At 40.9% G+C, this 16,038-nt stretch overlaps 2 protein-coding genes across 4 annotated transcripts in view; one reads left to right on the forward strand and one right to left on the reverse strand.

Moving 5' to 3' along the window:
• Positions 1-586: 586 nt before the first annotated feature.
• Positions 587-13,912, reverse strand: DCUN1D5 (defective in cullin neddylation 1 domain containing 5). The gene is made up of 8 exons (XM_038129641.1): positions 13,560-13,912; positions 10,914-10,996; positions 8,283-8,353; positions 7,789-7,880; positions 2,828-2,936; positions 2,629-2,733; positions 1,668-1,770; positions 587-913 (listed from the first exon to the last, which is right to left on the reverse strand). Exons 1-8 carry the CDS (start codon positions 13,637-13,639, stop codon positions 858-860), a joined length of 699 nt encoding a protein of 232 aa, XP_037985569.1. The 5' UTR covers positions 13,640-13,912; the 3' UTR covers positions 587-857.
• Positions 13,913-14,749: 837 nt separating this feature from the next.
• The window catches only part of DYNC2H1 (dynein cytoplasmic 2 heavy chain 1), a 144,033-nt gene continuing 142,744 nt past the window's right edge, over positions 14,750-16,038 (forward strand). For 2 of the 3 annotated variants that reach the window (XM_038129614.1, XM_038129624.1), the window contains exon 1: positions 14,750-15,174. In XM_038129614.1, coding sequence (XP_037985542.1) covers positions 14,974-15,174 — 201 coding nt within the window. In that variant the 5' untranslated portion in view covers positions 14,750-14,973. The remainder of the gene's footprint in view (positions 15,175-16,038) is intronic. The other variant, XM_038129603.1, reaches the window with a different exon arrangement.

Raw genomic sequence — 16,038 nt, forward strand, 5'->3', positions numbered from 1 at the left:
TATGAGTGCCTCCAGTCTAAAACATGTAAGAAGAAAAGCTTGAAACCAAGTCTTCCCAGTTTTCCCTTTTAAAATATAAATTGCACTTGTACAAAGCAATCCAAAAAGCCTAAATAGCAGTAAAAATCTGAAGCTGCCTTACTGTACCAAAGAGTATCTGTGTTCAGCATCTGAAGTACAGGAAACTAGTTTTCAGCCAACTCTGCACACAGAGCCATTTGCTCTACACCTTACTACTTTGAAAGGGCCTGCCATCAAATGCCACCGGATGGGGAATAAACAAAGAAAAAAAAAACAATAGCAGGAGTTTAAGGCCTTAATCTCCAAGAGGAGCTGAAAACTGTGGCACAACCCATGACCAATACTTTACTACTCAAATCAGCACATTCCCACCCAGGGCTTCCCAAATCAGTCATTCTTTCTAACATCTGCCACACAGACAATCACACTGACAGCAAGCAACAGCGCCAATTAAGCATTTTAAGGTCTTCAAAAATTCATAGCAAAGGGCACTTCTGAGAAAGATATCTTATAGATTTGGTTTTAAAAATAGACACCACACTCACATTCAAGGGACATCCTTCACTTTTAGGCCTTTGTCACAAATCTGAATCTTTATTGTTCTGAAATAAATGCTATAAACATAAGACTCAAAACAAGAAATCCAACTTTCAGTCTCAGAAGAGGTGTGGTTCAATGCCCATATCACATGTAACAAGAAAGTCTCCTTAAAAAAGGAAAAAAAAATTACTGTAAAGTCTTTCTTATGAATGAAAATGCAATCCTTTGTTTTTCTCATTACTTTGTGTACAGGCGGGCACCAAAAAAAAACTTTTGCATTTTCTTTTGAATTCTTGCTATGACGCTTGACGAACTTTCTGCCATTCAACAAATTCATCCAGAAGTACGGGCCCTGCAAATGGACAGAACTTGGAGTTATAATTGGCAATGTCTTTCCAACACCTTCGTTTTAAGTATGCGGGTTAAAACTACTGTTCTAGGAAACATCCATGGCAATCCCATGGTAAAACACTCAGATTAGTAGAATCATTCCAATCCAAGGATGATAAAAAGTGCAAAAAAACCCACTTTATGGAAAAAATTGTTCCTGATATCTGACAGGTGGAGTGAACTGAATGGAAAGCATAAAAATAATCTTATAAATCTTGTAAATCAGCACAACTAATTCCTTCTTCCCAAAGTTTTCAAAATTGTGAATAATTATAATGTGGACCAAAACGAGACTTAGGCAATTCAGTCACGGCATTACTGAGTAGCAGTCAGGTGGAAAGTTCAGCCCCAAGTACAAGCAGGTACAAATTGCTGAGCTACGGTTTATTATATACTAGTAGAAAATAAGAGTTTGCTGTTTATAATTCTACTTGCAAGTCTACAGTGGCATGCAGCAAGCACCTTCGCTAGATTCTCACTGAATACAAGCTGGCTCAAGTAAACCATCATACTATTTACATACCTAACCCCTGTCAAACAATTAGGAAAAATTAATATCTGCAGCTTGAAGATGGATGGTTATCAGGGCTGTTTTTCTATTCATTTTTGGAAAAAAATTACACCTTACAGTATTGTTTCTGTTATAGAAATTTGTTTTATGCAATTTTAAAATTCTCTGCTAATATTTGACTAAGCAAAACATTAAGAATACTTACATGCACCATCTTCATCATAGTTGCTAAGATCTGCATGGACAGTCCTGCTGAACTCTAGTACATTGTACCACTGATCCTTATTCATAACTCTATACTTCGATTGCTAGGAAAAGTAAATTTCAAAATATTAAAATGTCAAGTGTCATTTGGTACTCCTGTATCACATGTATCTTATCTTCAATGAGTTCCTAACAAACTATTTAATGGGTAACAATGGCTATATCTTAACTGATTTTCCATTTTTAAAAATACTACACATGAACATATTTTGTAATTATGAAACAACATAAAAGGATTTCTTGGAAGATCAGAGCAGAATCAAATTCCCCAAAGCCTGGAAATCAGTAAGTCACCATTCTAAGCTTCAAAAACTGGTATATTTTTGCCTTGCCCTGAAGTGGGGCATATCTAGCTCAGATGTATTTCCAGAATGATTAAAAAAAAAAAAAAATCTTTTCTCCAGGGTATAATACATTATGATCATAAGGACATCTACTTTGCAGTGTTAGTACTGTTTTGAAGCTAGGGAATAGTATCAAGCCCTATGTGTTCCACAACCTATACACCTGCTCACTTTAATCAGTCACTTGCAGCTGAGCTGACCAAAATCTTCCAGAGGGCCAGAAATCAAGGTACCTTCACACTGTATCTGCACAAAGCAAACTTCAAATGCAGTGCAGATGCAGCTGAAGAGACTAGTGGGGCTCTGCTACTTACTTTCAAATTTATATTTACAGTAAAACCAAGATGGAATTTTAGTTGCCTTTGATAAGAAAAGGGTCGGGGGCACAGGGAGGAAGATAAGGATCTGTGATGCATACAAGAACATCACTGTTTCATAAGCACATTGAGCAAGGGAAAGGGAGCAATATGGATACATTCTTGAGTTAAAAAACCACAATATTCTCACAGAGCAGTTAAACTACTATGCCAACATTCACAAAGTCAAGGAAACTTGTACCTCCAGGTATTGATAAAATACTGAAAACAGTGGCCAAGTTCTTCCGAGCAGAAGAGCTAACATGGACTTCGCAGTATCAATATCAAGACTTCTCTGGTCTTTTTCCTAAGGTTGAACAAAGAAACCACAGAAACCAATCAAGTACAAGCTTGTTGAATAAATAAAAGTAAGAACTTTCCTAACATTTCAGCAGTCTTACCCTTGCAAAATCAAAGGCGTATCTGTAGATATTCTTAAAGGATGAAATGTCATTCAACTGTGACCGTAAGAAGTCAAATTTACTCTGTAATTTTTCTGTACAGTCACACCTTAAAAAAAAAACAACAAAAAAACCCCAAAACATTAGGAGTTCAAAACACAACATTAGGCAACAAAAAAAATGTCAGCAAACATAAAAAATTGGAATTACCAAAACGCAATCATTAGATAAACAGGAGTAATACTGTGAAACTGACATGAAGAATCTTGAATATACTCAATATTTGCAGCTTCTTGAAATGATGAATGCTGGCTTCTGTAAGCAAGTTTTTTGTTTCAAATATATCAGCAACATATCACAAAGGGCATGCTTCACATCTCAAATAATAGTCTTTTAATTCCAAACTCTGTAATCTATATTCATACCCAGCAGTATCTTATCTTCCAACCACTATGAATGTTTGAAGATAACATAATTCAGTGGGCATTAAGGGGTAAAATCCAGCTGTAAATAATGGGAAAATGCAAACCCTAAACATATAGTTTTGAAGTGTGTGTTTACAAATGGCAGGATTGAGCAGGCACTCTGCAAAACATACTAGTCTGCTCATGTTTTGTGACTGATAAATGCAAGCTCTGATAAAACCTTAATCACCTGAATTAGTCAGTAGCTATTCAACTGAAAAAATCAAAGGCTGTATGAGAACATACAGGTCCACTAGTCAACAGGATAAAGCTTTGGCAAAAATAACCCTTTGGCAGAAGTATCTCCTTGTACTTTACTCAGCAAGGAAATCGAAAATGGGTCAGATTCACCAACAATGGCAAGGGAGAATGCAATTTAACTTTGCTAATCCTCCAGAAAATACTCACTCAATAGAACAGTTGTAACAGGACATTCTGTTCTTATAAAAAAGCTGCCATGACTAAAAAAGAATAAATTAAAAATTCTACCTTGCCTTGTATCCTTCATGAAGAAGCATACTTTCAGAAATGCAGCTGTACATAAATACTTCCTTTGGTCACATGTCCCCCTTTTAGCAGCCTGCCTCTCAGAGAATACATCTGCACCTCTAACAGCTCCACATGGACTTGTCACACAGGCCCCAAGCAAGGGCTGCTGAGATGCTGAGCTTTGATGCTGTACTTTGCCCACAGCTGATACTTCCTGTTCCTCCTGCCAGCCTGTGTGTGCACAGCTGTCTGTCTGTCAGTCTGTCTCTCAGACTGTGACAAGAGAAATGTAGCAATTCCAACTGGTACAACCTTTGATTATTTCTTATCTCTAGCAGCATCTACCTAAAGCAGCACTGGGTCCAAGCCAACACTGGTGCTAAATAAATAAAACTATTAGCTAATTAGGCTACATATTCAGATGACAACTAGTATATTCTGTGACAAACCACAACAAATTGAAAAGAACTCTTGTTAAATGAGCTTTAGTAAATTTAACTAAAAATAAAATTACTTTTTTTGTCTTCAGCAATTTAATTGGTCTGTATTCTACTATTTAACCCTTAAAACAGCATTACGCTACGCTAGAAATGAATAAAAAACATGATGCCTATCTCTTCTATGTTCAAAGCTTCATACTTCTACCAGAATGTTCTACACATTTGAGGACAAATCTGCCTATTTAATCTACCTAAATGCTCAAGTTTTTAGTGTACTAGTGACATATGAAATATTTATAGTGGGTTTACAACACATTGTTAAATATAATTTGACAGATTATTTACCATATCATGGGTAAACATAAATTTCAGTATGTTTAAATTTCTTGCAAAGTACTTTGTTAAAACTGTTCAAACAATCATAAATATAAGTGTAAAGTAAAATGCCAGCTATTGTCTTACTATACTATTGGCTATGTGTATTTTAATACACAACTGATTCTTTTGAAAACACTGGTATGAAAATGAGCAATTATTAAATGTCATGACCTCTAAGCAATTTATTATTAGTGCCTTTATAACCAAAAAGCCAAATGGATCATGCTCAGACCAGCACCAACCTCTGGACCTCAACACACAGACATTTTTCTGTTAAAGCTGTTTAGGGCACTTCTCTACCGAGCCACTGACTTTCCTCCCAAAATGAGGCAAGGAGCTGTCAAACTCCTCTTTTACAGAGGTACAGCTGCCTGTGTGACTGCACCATAAAACAGATGACTGAGGTCACCCATACTTGGAATAACCTTCCTAATAACCAGAACAACCTCCTAATTAGCACAAGTGAATTAACACTGAACTCCTGTACAGACACTAGAAAAAGATGCAATTTCTCAAACTGTCTTTACTGAAAGACGGCACTGAATAGTATTACCTCAAGATCAACAAAATCAGACATTAGCTTACTACATTCTCTTCTCATCCCTATGTCACACTTTTAACAAAACTCAAATTAGCACCACAAAGTGAATGTGTTTTAATTTCTGTTGAGATAGAGAGACCATCTGAGGCATAGCTAACACAAAGTGATGATTCATTAACTCCTACTCAGATATTTCAATGTTTTACATTTCATAGCTATTCACATATACTTGTCTTTTACTAAAAAGAAAAGTCAGTAAGATGTATACAAACATTAGACCAAAAGCATTTAATGTTAGTCTATACATTTCATCCTAATAAGGATGAAATAATTGGCCTAGCAGAGGTACTTGATTCTCTCTGCTACAAAGAGAGCTTGCATATATCCATACATATATATGTATATGCACACACACACATATGGGGCAGAATTCACCCCACCTACACAACATACTGTAAACCTCCCAGCCTAAGTTGCTTTGGTCTCATAAGATGCTATTTAGGGTTGAATTTACCTTCATTTTGACAGTATCTACCTCACCACACAATTATTTTTCTCATCTCTAAACAGCAAACTTCAGTGTTATTATGAAACAATATGCAGAGAGAACATCACTTCAAGACTGAGGCAACCAAATGCTGCCATCTAACTGTAGATTGGAGACGTCCTAAGCTTCAGGTATTGCAATTCATAGAGGACTAGCCAAGCAACCTCTGAGCAATTCAGGTGGCCAGTCATTAGGTCTTAGGGCAAACTGGATACTTCCCCAGGCTCCATTACATTGCCTGGATCTCCAAAGATTGCAATAAGAGTTTAAGAAATCCAGCTCTTGCATCTAAACCAAACATTTAGGTATCTTACTATTGAGCTGAATCCCACCCAGCACTGCCCATGCAATTATCTTGTGTAACATTTCACATGAAATAAAGATTCTATACAGAAGTCTATGCAGTAGACTATACTAGAGTAGAATACACTCTAGGGTTTTAATGCATTTCAATCTCATTTCTTCATGCAAAAATTACAAAGAAAAGAAATAAGCTGTGTAAGCATGCGGTAATATTTTACTGTTTTAAGTGTAAAACCTTTTTCCTTCAAACTTCTGTCAAACCTTTCAAGAGAAAATAGATAACCCCATTCCAGATGGAATCCCATAATATGATCCTCCCTTCCTAGTAAGCAACAACAGCACAAGTCTACAGGTTTGTATTTTCTTTCATCATGTTTAACCCCAGATGGTAGCTAAACATCACAGAGCTGCTTGCTCACTCCCAGCCAAAACCTGCACGTATTTTTTAGCCAATGGATCTTGAGCTGTGCTATGTGAGTATCTCTGCTTCACCCAGCTGCTTAGTCAGCTTTTTAGAGTGCAACAGGGGAAGCAAAATACACACATCAACTGCTTTAGGCTTAGGCAAGTGCTCTCACCAGAAGGTTGTTTCTATGAAAAAGCACAGCATCACCCTATTTTCAGTATTAAACACATTTAGACTATAGCACAACCAGCTCTATTCTGAAAAGAACCAGAAGATTTCCAGTCAGCAAATTATTAGAAACAAAGTCTAAAACATCAGCTCTGAATGGTGCCTGATTTCATACATCTCTGTGCCTGCATTCTGTGAGATTAGCTAACTCTTGAAAGCTTCTATTTGGGCATAAAAATTCAAATAAGTGACCAATACCCCCATTCACAGCATCTGAAAAATCATGCACCCAGAATTAATCTGTCATCCTGAATTTCAGGCAATTTAATCATTCCAGCTCCTAATTTAACTTCTGGTGATAGTCACAAAATAATCAAGGCATCTGTCAGAAGTCTGATCCCAAATCAACAAAGAGTTAAGAGCCAGTCTGGAGTCACTTACTCCATAGTTTTGAGTAACCAGAGGGTATATACCTGATACAATTTCCCAAACCAATCCACAACTGACAGGGCACTGTGCTCTAGCTGCAATAGTAGTTTCCTACTTGTAATATTAAATACAGTGTTGTAACAAGACACCTTAAAACACTAGGGTACCATAAGTACCTAGTTATACAAAGACATACATAACCCTAGTTATACAAAGAACGAACAAAAAGTAAGAAATTACTTAAGCCTCACAAAAAGCTGATTGTTTCTTACATTAAAGTAATCTCTTTAGGCAGAGCATTAACTAATCAAAAATTCAAATGCAAACACAAAGAGCAAGAAGTTAAATAACACCTTTTCAATTTATAAATTAACCTAAGCATTAAGCATGGCTTCTGATGTGCATCTAATAAATAACACCAATAGCCAAAATAGCTATCCATGCAGTCCTTATCTATAAAGCTCAGAAACCAGTAAAATCTTTCCAAAAGCTGAGATATGCTTATGTGCGTCTCCAGATCTACTTATTTATGTCTGCTAACTAGAATGGTACTTTAACACATTGTTGCAAGAAAAAAAAGCCACCAAAACATGACTTAACTAGCTTTAGACAATAACTTAATCCTTTGAGTGAACTTCTCAGATTAATTTTGCAGTTGTGGACCAAAACAAGAACTAAAAGCCAGCTTTTTTTGTGTCTTATTTCAAACATACATGAAACAGAACAAGAATAAGTTAAGTTATAGGTACAATCATAAAATTAGAACATTCTATTAGATATGCAAAAACACTCTTACTGTAATGAGGTCATTCCTTTTAACCATTCTTCCTTGGTAAAAAATCCCATGCTTTCAGCCTCTAGTTTCCAGGCTAAAACTAACATAATAATCTAGGGGAAACAAAATAAAAGTAAGGCGAGGAAAAGGAGTCAGTATGTAAGAAAAGGCTGATTTACTAATGTCCAAGAACAAACCTCTAAAGCATTCAAACATTCTAGCAGTCGTGGTACGTACTTGGTCTTAATATTTGTTACCATTAAAAAATTCAGCTACATGCAATTTTTTCCTCAATTTCAATTTTTGAAAATTAAGTAGTACTATAATAAACCCACCCAAAAAAACCTCACACACCAGCCAAGTATAACTGATGCACTCAGCTGAAATATCTTAGAACAACTCCTACAAGCAGGAAGATGAAAAACTCTCTGCTTAGTAGAGTTAATAGTTTTACACAGAATTTAACCATATCAAATATCCCCTTAGGTGTTATTAGCACCACGAAAGAAACTTACATTTTCAGGTTCAACACCGATGTCTTCACAGAATTTTTCCATTCCTTCAGGGCCTACAACTTCATCAGGACCTTCAAAGCAAAAACCACACCAGAGTGAAATCAAGTAACATTCACTGCTCATAAAGTTTGTGAACAATAATTAGGCTATAATGCACCCAAAGTATTTCTAAAAACATTCAATTACACTATTAAGTAGCTTTTAAGCAAGACCTTTTCTATCAAGTGCAGTTGTATAGACATGTATGTGCTACACCATGTTTGTTCTGTGCACTGCCTCCCTATGACAGCAGATTTTAGAGCCATTTTAGTTTTGTATCCGAGTTCTCAAAAAACTCCATTGAGCTTCCTATTGATGCAGCTCAACTCCAATAACTGGGGCAGTCAATTTTTTTAAGACAATTTGGGTACTGCTACTCTCTGCTGAAGTTACTTTATGAATAATGTTCTCCAAAAAATTATTTTATCAACAACAAATCTAAATCTGTCTGAGCTACCACTACAGATATTAGTCTTTCGATGATGCTAACATTATGGGTTTACAGTAACACAGAGGGTGAATCTGCAAATAATGTAAGGTGAGTTTTAAAATGCTGAGTAAAATAAACAAAGTGAGAACAATAAATTGTAGAAATGCTGAGCATGTTAGCCATATACAAAGCAAAAAAAAAGGTTCAAGGCTGCAATGAAAACAAATTGATTAGAACCACAACAGTTAGTGTTAGGCTGTCATTTCTCCGTTTTAACAGGGAAGTCCCTAAAACGCAGCAAAATAGTGCCTTTAAAGAGTGCATACGGACACGCACTCCAGTGTGTTTTGTTCCTCTTATCTCTCTGGCTTCAGTTATTTTGACTAAGTTTCCTAAAATTACTCCTACTGGGCAGCCAAATATTATTAAAAGGCCTGTCAACACAGTATTTTAATGTGTCCTGGATCATTACATTAACATTTAGTAAGTATGAACTAATGTAAAACGCAAAGGTTTTAGCTTCCAAAACAACATACCACCTCACAACTTTTTGGCAAATTTTGCTACTTATAATAGGCAGAGTCCTTGATGAATGTGTCTCCACTTTATCTGCTGACAGTGTAAGCAGAAGCCTCTTAAAGAGAGTTCGGATAATGTGCTTTGAGTAACTACTCGGTGTGAGATAAGAATTGTCAATAAAACCTATTGACAATAAAACCTATTGAGAATGGCTACTTTTGCCATTCAAAAATCCAACTGACAGTTAACGTCATGAATCCCTACCTCCTGAAAAATATTGCAAAGGACATTTTGCCTAGGTAAGCAAGGCCAAACAGTGTTAGATAGAAAATTCTTTAAAAAAAAAGGCAAGTTATGAAGAGAAAAACACATACAAGGGTTCACTGGTAATGACAAGTAAAAGCTCAAATGAGTGTTTCTGGTCCAGAAATCATACATAAAACTCATACACTCACATGTGTGTGCATAGTTTTATCTTATAATGGAACCATTTAACCTTCTATTGTATATAATTTAACTGGAATTCTAGCTCGTGCTGGAAATGTGGCATTTTTTGATTGCTGGTTAACTAAAAGTATAACCTCCTACATTCAATTCTTGACTCAATAACGAAGCCAAAATTTACAGATATTAATTCTGAAGAATGTGCAAACAAATCTATCACAAGCAACTTAACTTTGAATTCTTATTTCCCTAGAAAAGACTCTACTCCAAAAGGGTATGCCTCAAACCTAATGTAGAGAGCAGATTACTATTAAAAAAAAAAAAAAAAAAAAAAAAAAAAAAAAAAAAAAAGTACTTCATTGGTATAAAAGGACTGCAAGGAAAACATCAGTCCTGATAAATATACTCAAACCAATTGCTGGCAGATAAATCAGCAACTCTCTCCACACTAAGATCTGGCAATTAAGGTGTTCTAATCACCAATCAGTTATGATGGACTTTAAGTAGTGACTAGACAAGAAATTAATAACAATTCAGAAATCCTGAGTTCAGAAACCATATAATTGGTAAATAAATAGCAGCAATATTGTAATAAATTCTGCAAAATTCACTGCATATTCATTTAAAGCAGCTATTCTATGGCAACTGTGAGTTATTTGAAAGAGGTTACTTCAAATACTTCTGGAATGAAACACTGGTAGTACATTGTTTATGTACTAACATAAACAATGTTAGTACAATTCTCAGATAGAAAACCAGTGTAAATCTCTATTTTTATTTTGTAAAACAGAAATCCAAGGCGCTTAAATCATGACCTATATCATTAATCTTCCAATATTATCACAAAGAAGATATAGTTAGACACATAAGCATCAATCTGAATTATCTCGCAATGTCCTCACTTCTACTTGACAATTTCAAAGCAAGAAATGAATCAGTCAGTATATCCTGGCTTAACATTGTACTGCTCAATATCTGTAATTTTATTTTAAAGTTACAAAAATAAGTAAAAAAGAACAAATGCCAAGAAGGTAATAATAAAAGCTATCCTAATTCAAGTGCATATTATAAGGAAGCAAATACTGACATATTTTATGTCTATATCAGCATACAAAAAGCAAAATGCAAGTAGTATTTTATGTATTGCTTTATTTAAAACAAAATCATATAGTTTCAAACATGAATGCATTGCATATTACCTGCATATTCATAAAACCAAGCCAGGCACTTTTTGCTTGAAAAATGTTCCTCTCCACTTATTACTTTACCAGATGCTTGCGATCTGCAGTAGCAAATAGAAACACAGGGATGAACAGTTATTTTATTGAGACATGTGAAAACCAGGAAAAATTAAATTACACAATATTTATTATGAATACATTTAAATTGTTTCATGACGTCAGTGTGCATCTAGAGTTATGCTGAATTTCATAAAAGGCAACTGTGTCATCCTCAACTCCTGTTGGAACATAAAATTACCTTGAGATTACAACCATCTCTTAGCTCTATTTATTGCAACTATTACTTTTTCTGAAATACAGAAGTACTGTTATCTTGGAGATATTAAACAAAAAAAAACCTCACACAGATGGCCAAAATATCACTCCTCAGTAATTCAAATGCCTTATTATCTACTTTTATTTATACACACAGGCATTTAACATAGGTCTCTAATAAGCAGCTTGATTTTCAAGAGTGCTGAACATGCACAGATCCCATTAAGGTCAACAGAAGCTGCAGAGTTTGGCATATTTAAAAGTCAGGCTATTTATAGTTAACCATCTAAATCTGGGAAAAAAACTTGGTCAATTGGTTTACATTAGACATGCAATTAAGCATCTACAAATTCTATAGATATTTGGTACCTATACCAGAATAGTAGTGTGCAATCTGTGGCAAGACTGAAGCTGCTCAGCACACAGAGCTTCCCCCATCATTGTCTTCATTATGTAACACACAACCCAGTTTGCCTAGAAAGTGAATTCTCTAATTCATCATTCATTAAAAGAATGCATAGAATTTCTTCCAGTAAAAACATCGACTACACAAAGGCATCTTTAGTCAGTAAGGAGATGCAGCACCTTTTCAATGCATACTCCTTTCAAACACAAATTATAGACTTTTAAAACAAGGTAAGGTTATTTCTAACAGAGAGGTGAGAACTAATCATATGAGAGGATTTAAAATTATGCAGCTCCCACATTGCAATTTTAAAATTAAAACGTCAAGCAGGAGAAGAATAGTTCAATTCTGACAGGGGTGAACAACTTTAACTCCCATATATTGTTTTTAGCTTCACTGGAAAAGAACACAACGCTCTTAAGAAGAAGCCTTCTGTGCTGAAAGGTAGAATTAAAGGAGTCCTACAAACATTCATCCATCCATCCATCCAACTGGCATTAGGAACACAAGACACCAGAAAGAGGCAGAGTCATATGGTGTGCTATTGCTTATTGGCTTTATCCAGATTAACATAGATCTATTTGTAATCACTGATTTTACTAAAGAATATTACCAATAATTTGTTGTGTAAGAACATAATGCCAAAAATGCTTGTGTATCTAACATTTTCTGATCACCTAGCATGAACTCTCACATCATAGTTTTTGCCCAACAACTAGCTCTCTGTAGAATCTGTGGGGTTTTTTTCCTAAGCTATGTAAACACTAAGTAAAAGAAATTAAGATCATAAAATTTCGGTGAACAGTGTTCTAGAAAGACAAACTGAATGTGAACACGTGCAAACAAGTGCTAAGACGAGCAAGGAAACTGAAACTTGGTATTACAAACCAGAATAACTTGGTTTTTTGAAGTATACAAAGTAAAGTATGAGAAAACAGAAGTGTTCCGTCTAAATATACTTTGAGGCAGAACCATGAGGGAGTAGAGTGGTACAGAGGATAATGCTGGCACAAGAACAGTTATTTATAGGCAATGAATAAGTGACTGAAACTAAAAGGTCATCAACGACCACAAAAAGTGAGCTCTGGAATGGTTACCCAAAATGAACAGTCGTTAACAAAATAAGAGCTTAGGTACTTCTAAGCTCAACTTTGGCCAGCCATACGCCACAATTTTTTGCAATAGCCATTCCCGTAGTGTGGATTTCGCAAGTCCTTTGTATCCTCATGTCCTCAGGACGTTAGTCTAACTACTGCTTTACTGCCATACTTAACAAGGTCTAATAGATGAAGCAGGCAGTTACTTCGGGGAAGCCACACTGTAAGCTCCTGCTGCACCGCACTAATGGTTTATCATTCTAACAGCAACTTTCGGGTACCACGGCATAAAGTAGTCTTTTTACACTGGTTAATGAACAACATGCTTCCGACTCCTGTATTTATTAGAGAAACCTTTCCTGTTTTTCAGTGGGCTGACCAATCCCTCCAATTCACTGAAAGAAAAAAAAAAAAAAAAAAGAGAGAAAAAAAAGGAAAAGAAAAAAAGAGGAAACGACGATTTAGCACAGACACTCTGAGTACTGGCAACCTTAAAGTGAGAAGAGCCGCCTACCCCACGGAGATAGAACGAATATGGGGACAAATGCCAGAACTGGCCCTTGAGGCACAGCCAAAGGCAAAGCCAGCCGGGAATGGGAGCCGTTCCGTGGCGTTTCTCGCCGAGGCGTGACCACGCCGCACGCCGCCGCTGCGGCCGGCACGGCGATCGCCGCACCTGCACCGGACGCGCCCCCCGGCACGACCGCGGCCCTGCCGGGGCCCGCCGGGCTGCGCACGGCCGGCCCGCCGCCCCGGGCAGCCCCACGGCCGCTGCAGCACGGGACCCGCGGAGGAGCGGCCTGGGACGTGACCGCCGGCACCGGCCGCCGCCCCGCGAGACGGTACCTGCCGAGTTTACATTTCTTGAGGCCGGTGTCGTCCGCCGCCGCCGCCCCCGAGGACTTCCTCTTCTTCTTTACCGGCATCGTCCTGCCTCGGGGCGGGGCCGCCCCGCTGCCGGGGCCCGCAGCCGAGGCCCCCCCGGGCTCGCTTCCCCTGGCCGCCGCCGCCTCCCGAGACCGGCGGTGAGGAAACGAGAGGTGACTCCGTTCCCGCCGGTCCTCCCCAGCCCCACGGGGCGCTGCCACCCCCCGCTCGCCGCGGGCAGACGCCCCCGCCGCTCCGTTCCCAGAAGCGGGTGTCGTGCCGGGGGCGGGAGCGAGCGCGGGCGGTATCGGCTGCGGAGAGAACGGCGAGAACGACCCGGACACAGACGGCGCCGGGCAGGAAGTGGTAGCGCCGCCGGGGCGGGGCCGCGCCGGGACCCGCCCCCGGGAGGGCGGGGCTGCCGCGCGCGTTTCCCGGCTGGAGCGGGAGCCGCGCGCGTGCCGGGGCAGGCGCCGCGGTGCCGGTTACGGCTCGGCGTTTGCAGCGGAATAAACGGGGAAGCGCCAACCCTTCCAGTCCTTTCGAACCCGCGCGGTCACAGCCCACACCCGGGGGGGGAGCTGGGTGTCCCGTCAGCGCTGGAGGCGGGCTCGGGGCTGGGGCAGCTGCCTGCCGAGAGGCGCGAGCGGTGGCCGAGCTCAAGGGCAGCCGCTGGGCGGGACGGGAGGCGCTCCGTCCTTTTAGAGACCCTCTAGAGAAGCGGCTGGGATCGCTGAGCGGGGCGCGGATCGCTACGTCCGCACTGGGCCGCGAAACCACGGGCAACCATAAGCCTGTGGTCCCGGTGGGCGGACTGAGCATTATCCCAGCGCTCCCCGGGGCCGGGACCGCAGTCCTTCTTGGCCTTGCTGTAGCGGGCACCACGGGATCCCTAGCGGAGTGGGGCGGGGGCGAGGGAAACACTCCAAGTACTGCGGAGGCCGTGACACCGTGACGCAGCTGGTGGCAGGAGAGCTGCTTCGGTGATCCCAGGGGAAGCTTGGCAGCAGACCGAGCTAACCGACTCCCGTGCGATTCCCGTGCGCTGCTGCCGTGCGAGGAGCAGCGCGGCACCTTTTCCACGCCGCCCCTCTGGGCCAGCCCCGTCCCGCCCCCTTCCGCTGATTTCCGAGCGCGTCGGTCGCCGCCCCCTTGTCCGGCGCCACCCGCAGCTAGGCCGCCTGCGCGCCGGGGCCGCCATCTCCGGTCACCATAGTGACAGGTCCCCACGCCGGGACGGCTCCGGGCCTCTCCCCCTGTGCCCCGGAGCGAGCCGCCGTCCTTCCCGCCGTGAGCCTTTTGGGTCTCTTCCCGCTAGCGCCCGCATGTGCTGCCGTGGCGCTCTGGATCCGCCCCCGCCTTGATCCTGCCTGGCGGGGTGCGTGCCGCCACCATGGCCGGGGAGGGAGACAGGAGGAAGCGCTTTATTTCAGCCACGGCTGCCAACTACTTCGGGCTGGACCCGGCGGGCGGTGCCGCTGCCCTGGCCGCGGGGCTGCATTCCCGTCCGGAGCTGAGCCGCTTCCTCGACGACGGCAGTGAGTTCCTGCTCGTGGTGCAGCACTCGGGCGCGCAGCTCACCGCCTCCAACAAGGTACCGTGGTGTCCGGCGCCTGCGGGTCCCGCGTGTCCGCCGCGTCCCGGCGTGCGAGCGGGGAGGCTGAGCCCGGAGTCAGCCCAGGCTTGGTGGCCGTAAAGACTGGTGTCAGATTTGGGAGATATCTTTCTCCTGCGAATATCTGTGCAGGTCTCTGTGTCTGCTGCAAGCTACTGGCGGCTGCCGTGGTTTAGCCGGCAGATAAGCACCACTCCCTCGCCGTGGGGAGAAGAATCGGAAAGAAAAGAACGCCGTGGGCTAAGAGCAGTTTAATAACTGAAACGAAATAAAATATAATAATAGTTAACTACTAACACGCTAATAATGATGTCAATAACTGTAATGAAAAGGGGTAAGAGAGGGGAATAAAACCCAAGAGAGACAAGAGATGCACAATGCAGTTATCCACCACCCACTGACTGATGCCCAGCCCGTCCCCCAGCAGCGATTGGTGCCTCCCGACCAGCTCCTCACAGTTCATACACTGAGCAGGATGCTCTGTGGTACGGAATATCCCTCTGGCCAGTTCGGGTCAGCTGGCCTGGCCATGCTACCTCCCTGCTTCTTCTGCCCTCCTCACTTGCATTTCAGGGAAACTGAAAAGTCCTTGACTTTGGGTAATTACTGCTCAGCAGCAACCAATGTATCAGTGTGATATTAACATTTTTCTCACACTAAATCCAAAATACAGCGGTGTAAGAAAATTAACTCTATCCTTTCTGAAACAAGAACACTGTCCCCAGAGTCCACAAGCACCATATGGTCAGCTGATGATACATTTGTTGGTGGATTGTGCCCATGTTGTGCAGTTTTAGTGTGCTGTATATTTTCTCTATGTGAGTGGCCTCCATCCATGAAGTT

Source organism: Motacilla alba, chromosome 1, assembly GCF_015832195.1.
Source record: "Motacilla alba alba isolate MOTALB_02 chromosome 1, Motacilla_alba_V1.0_pri, whole genome shotgun sequence".
In the NCBI taxonomy this organism is placed as follows: domain Eukaryota; kingdom Metazoa; phylum Chordata; class Aves; order Passeriformes; family Motacillidae; genus Motacilla; species Motacilla alba.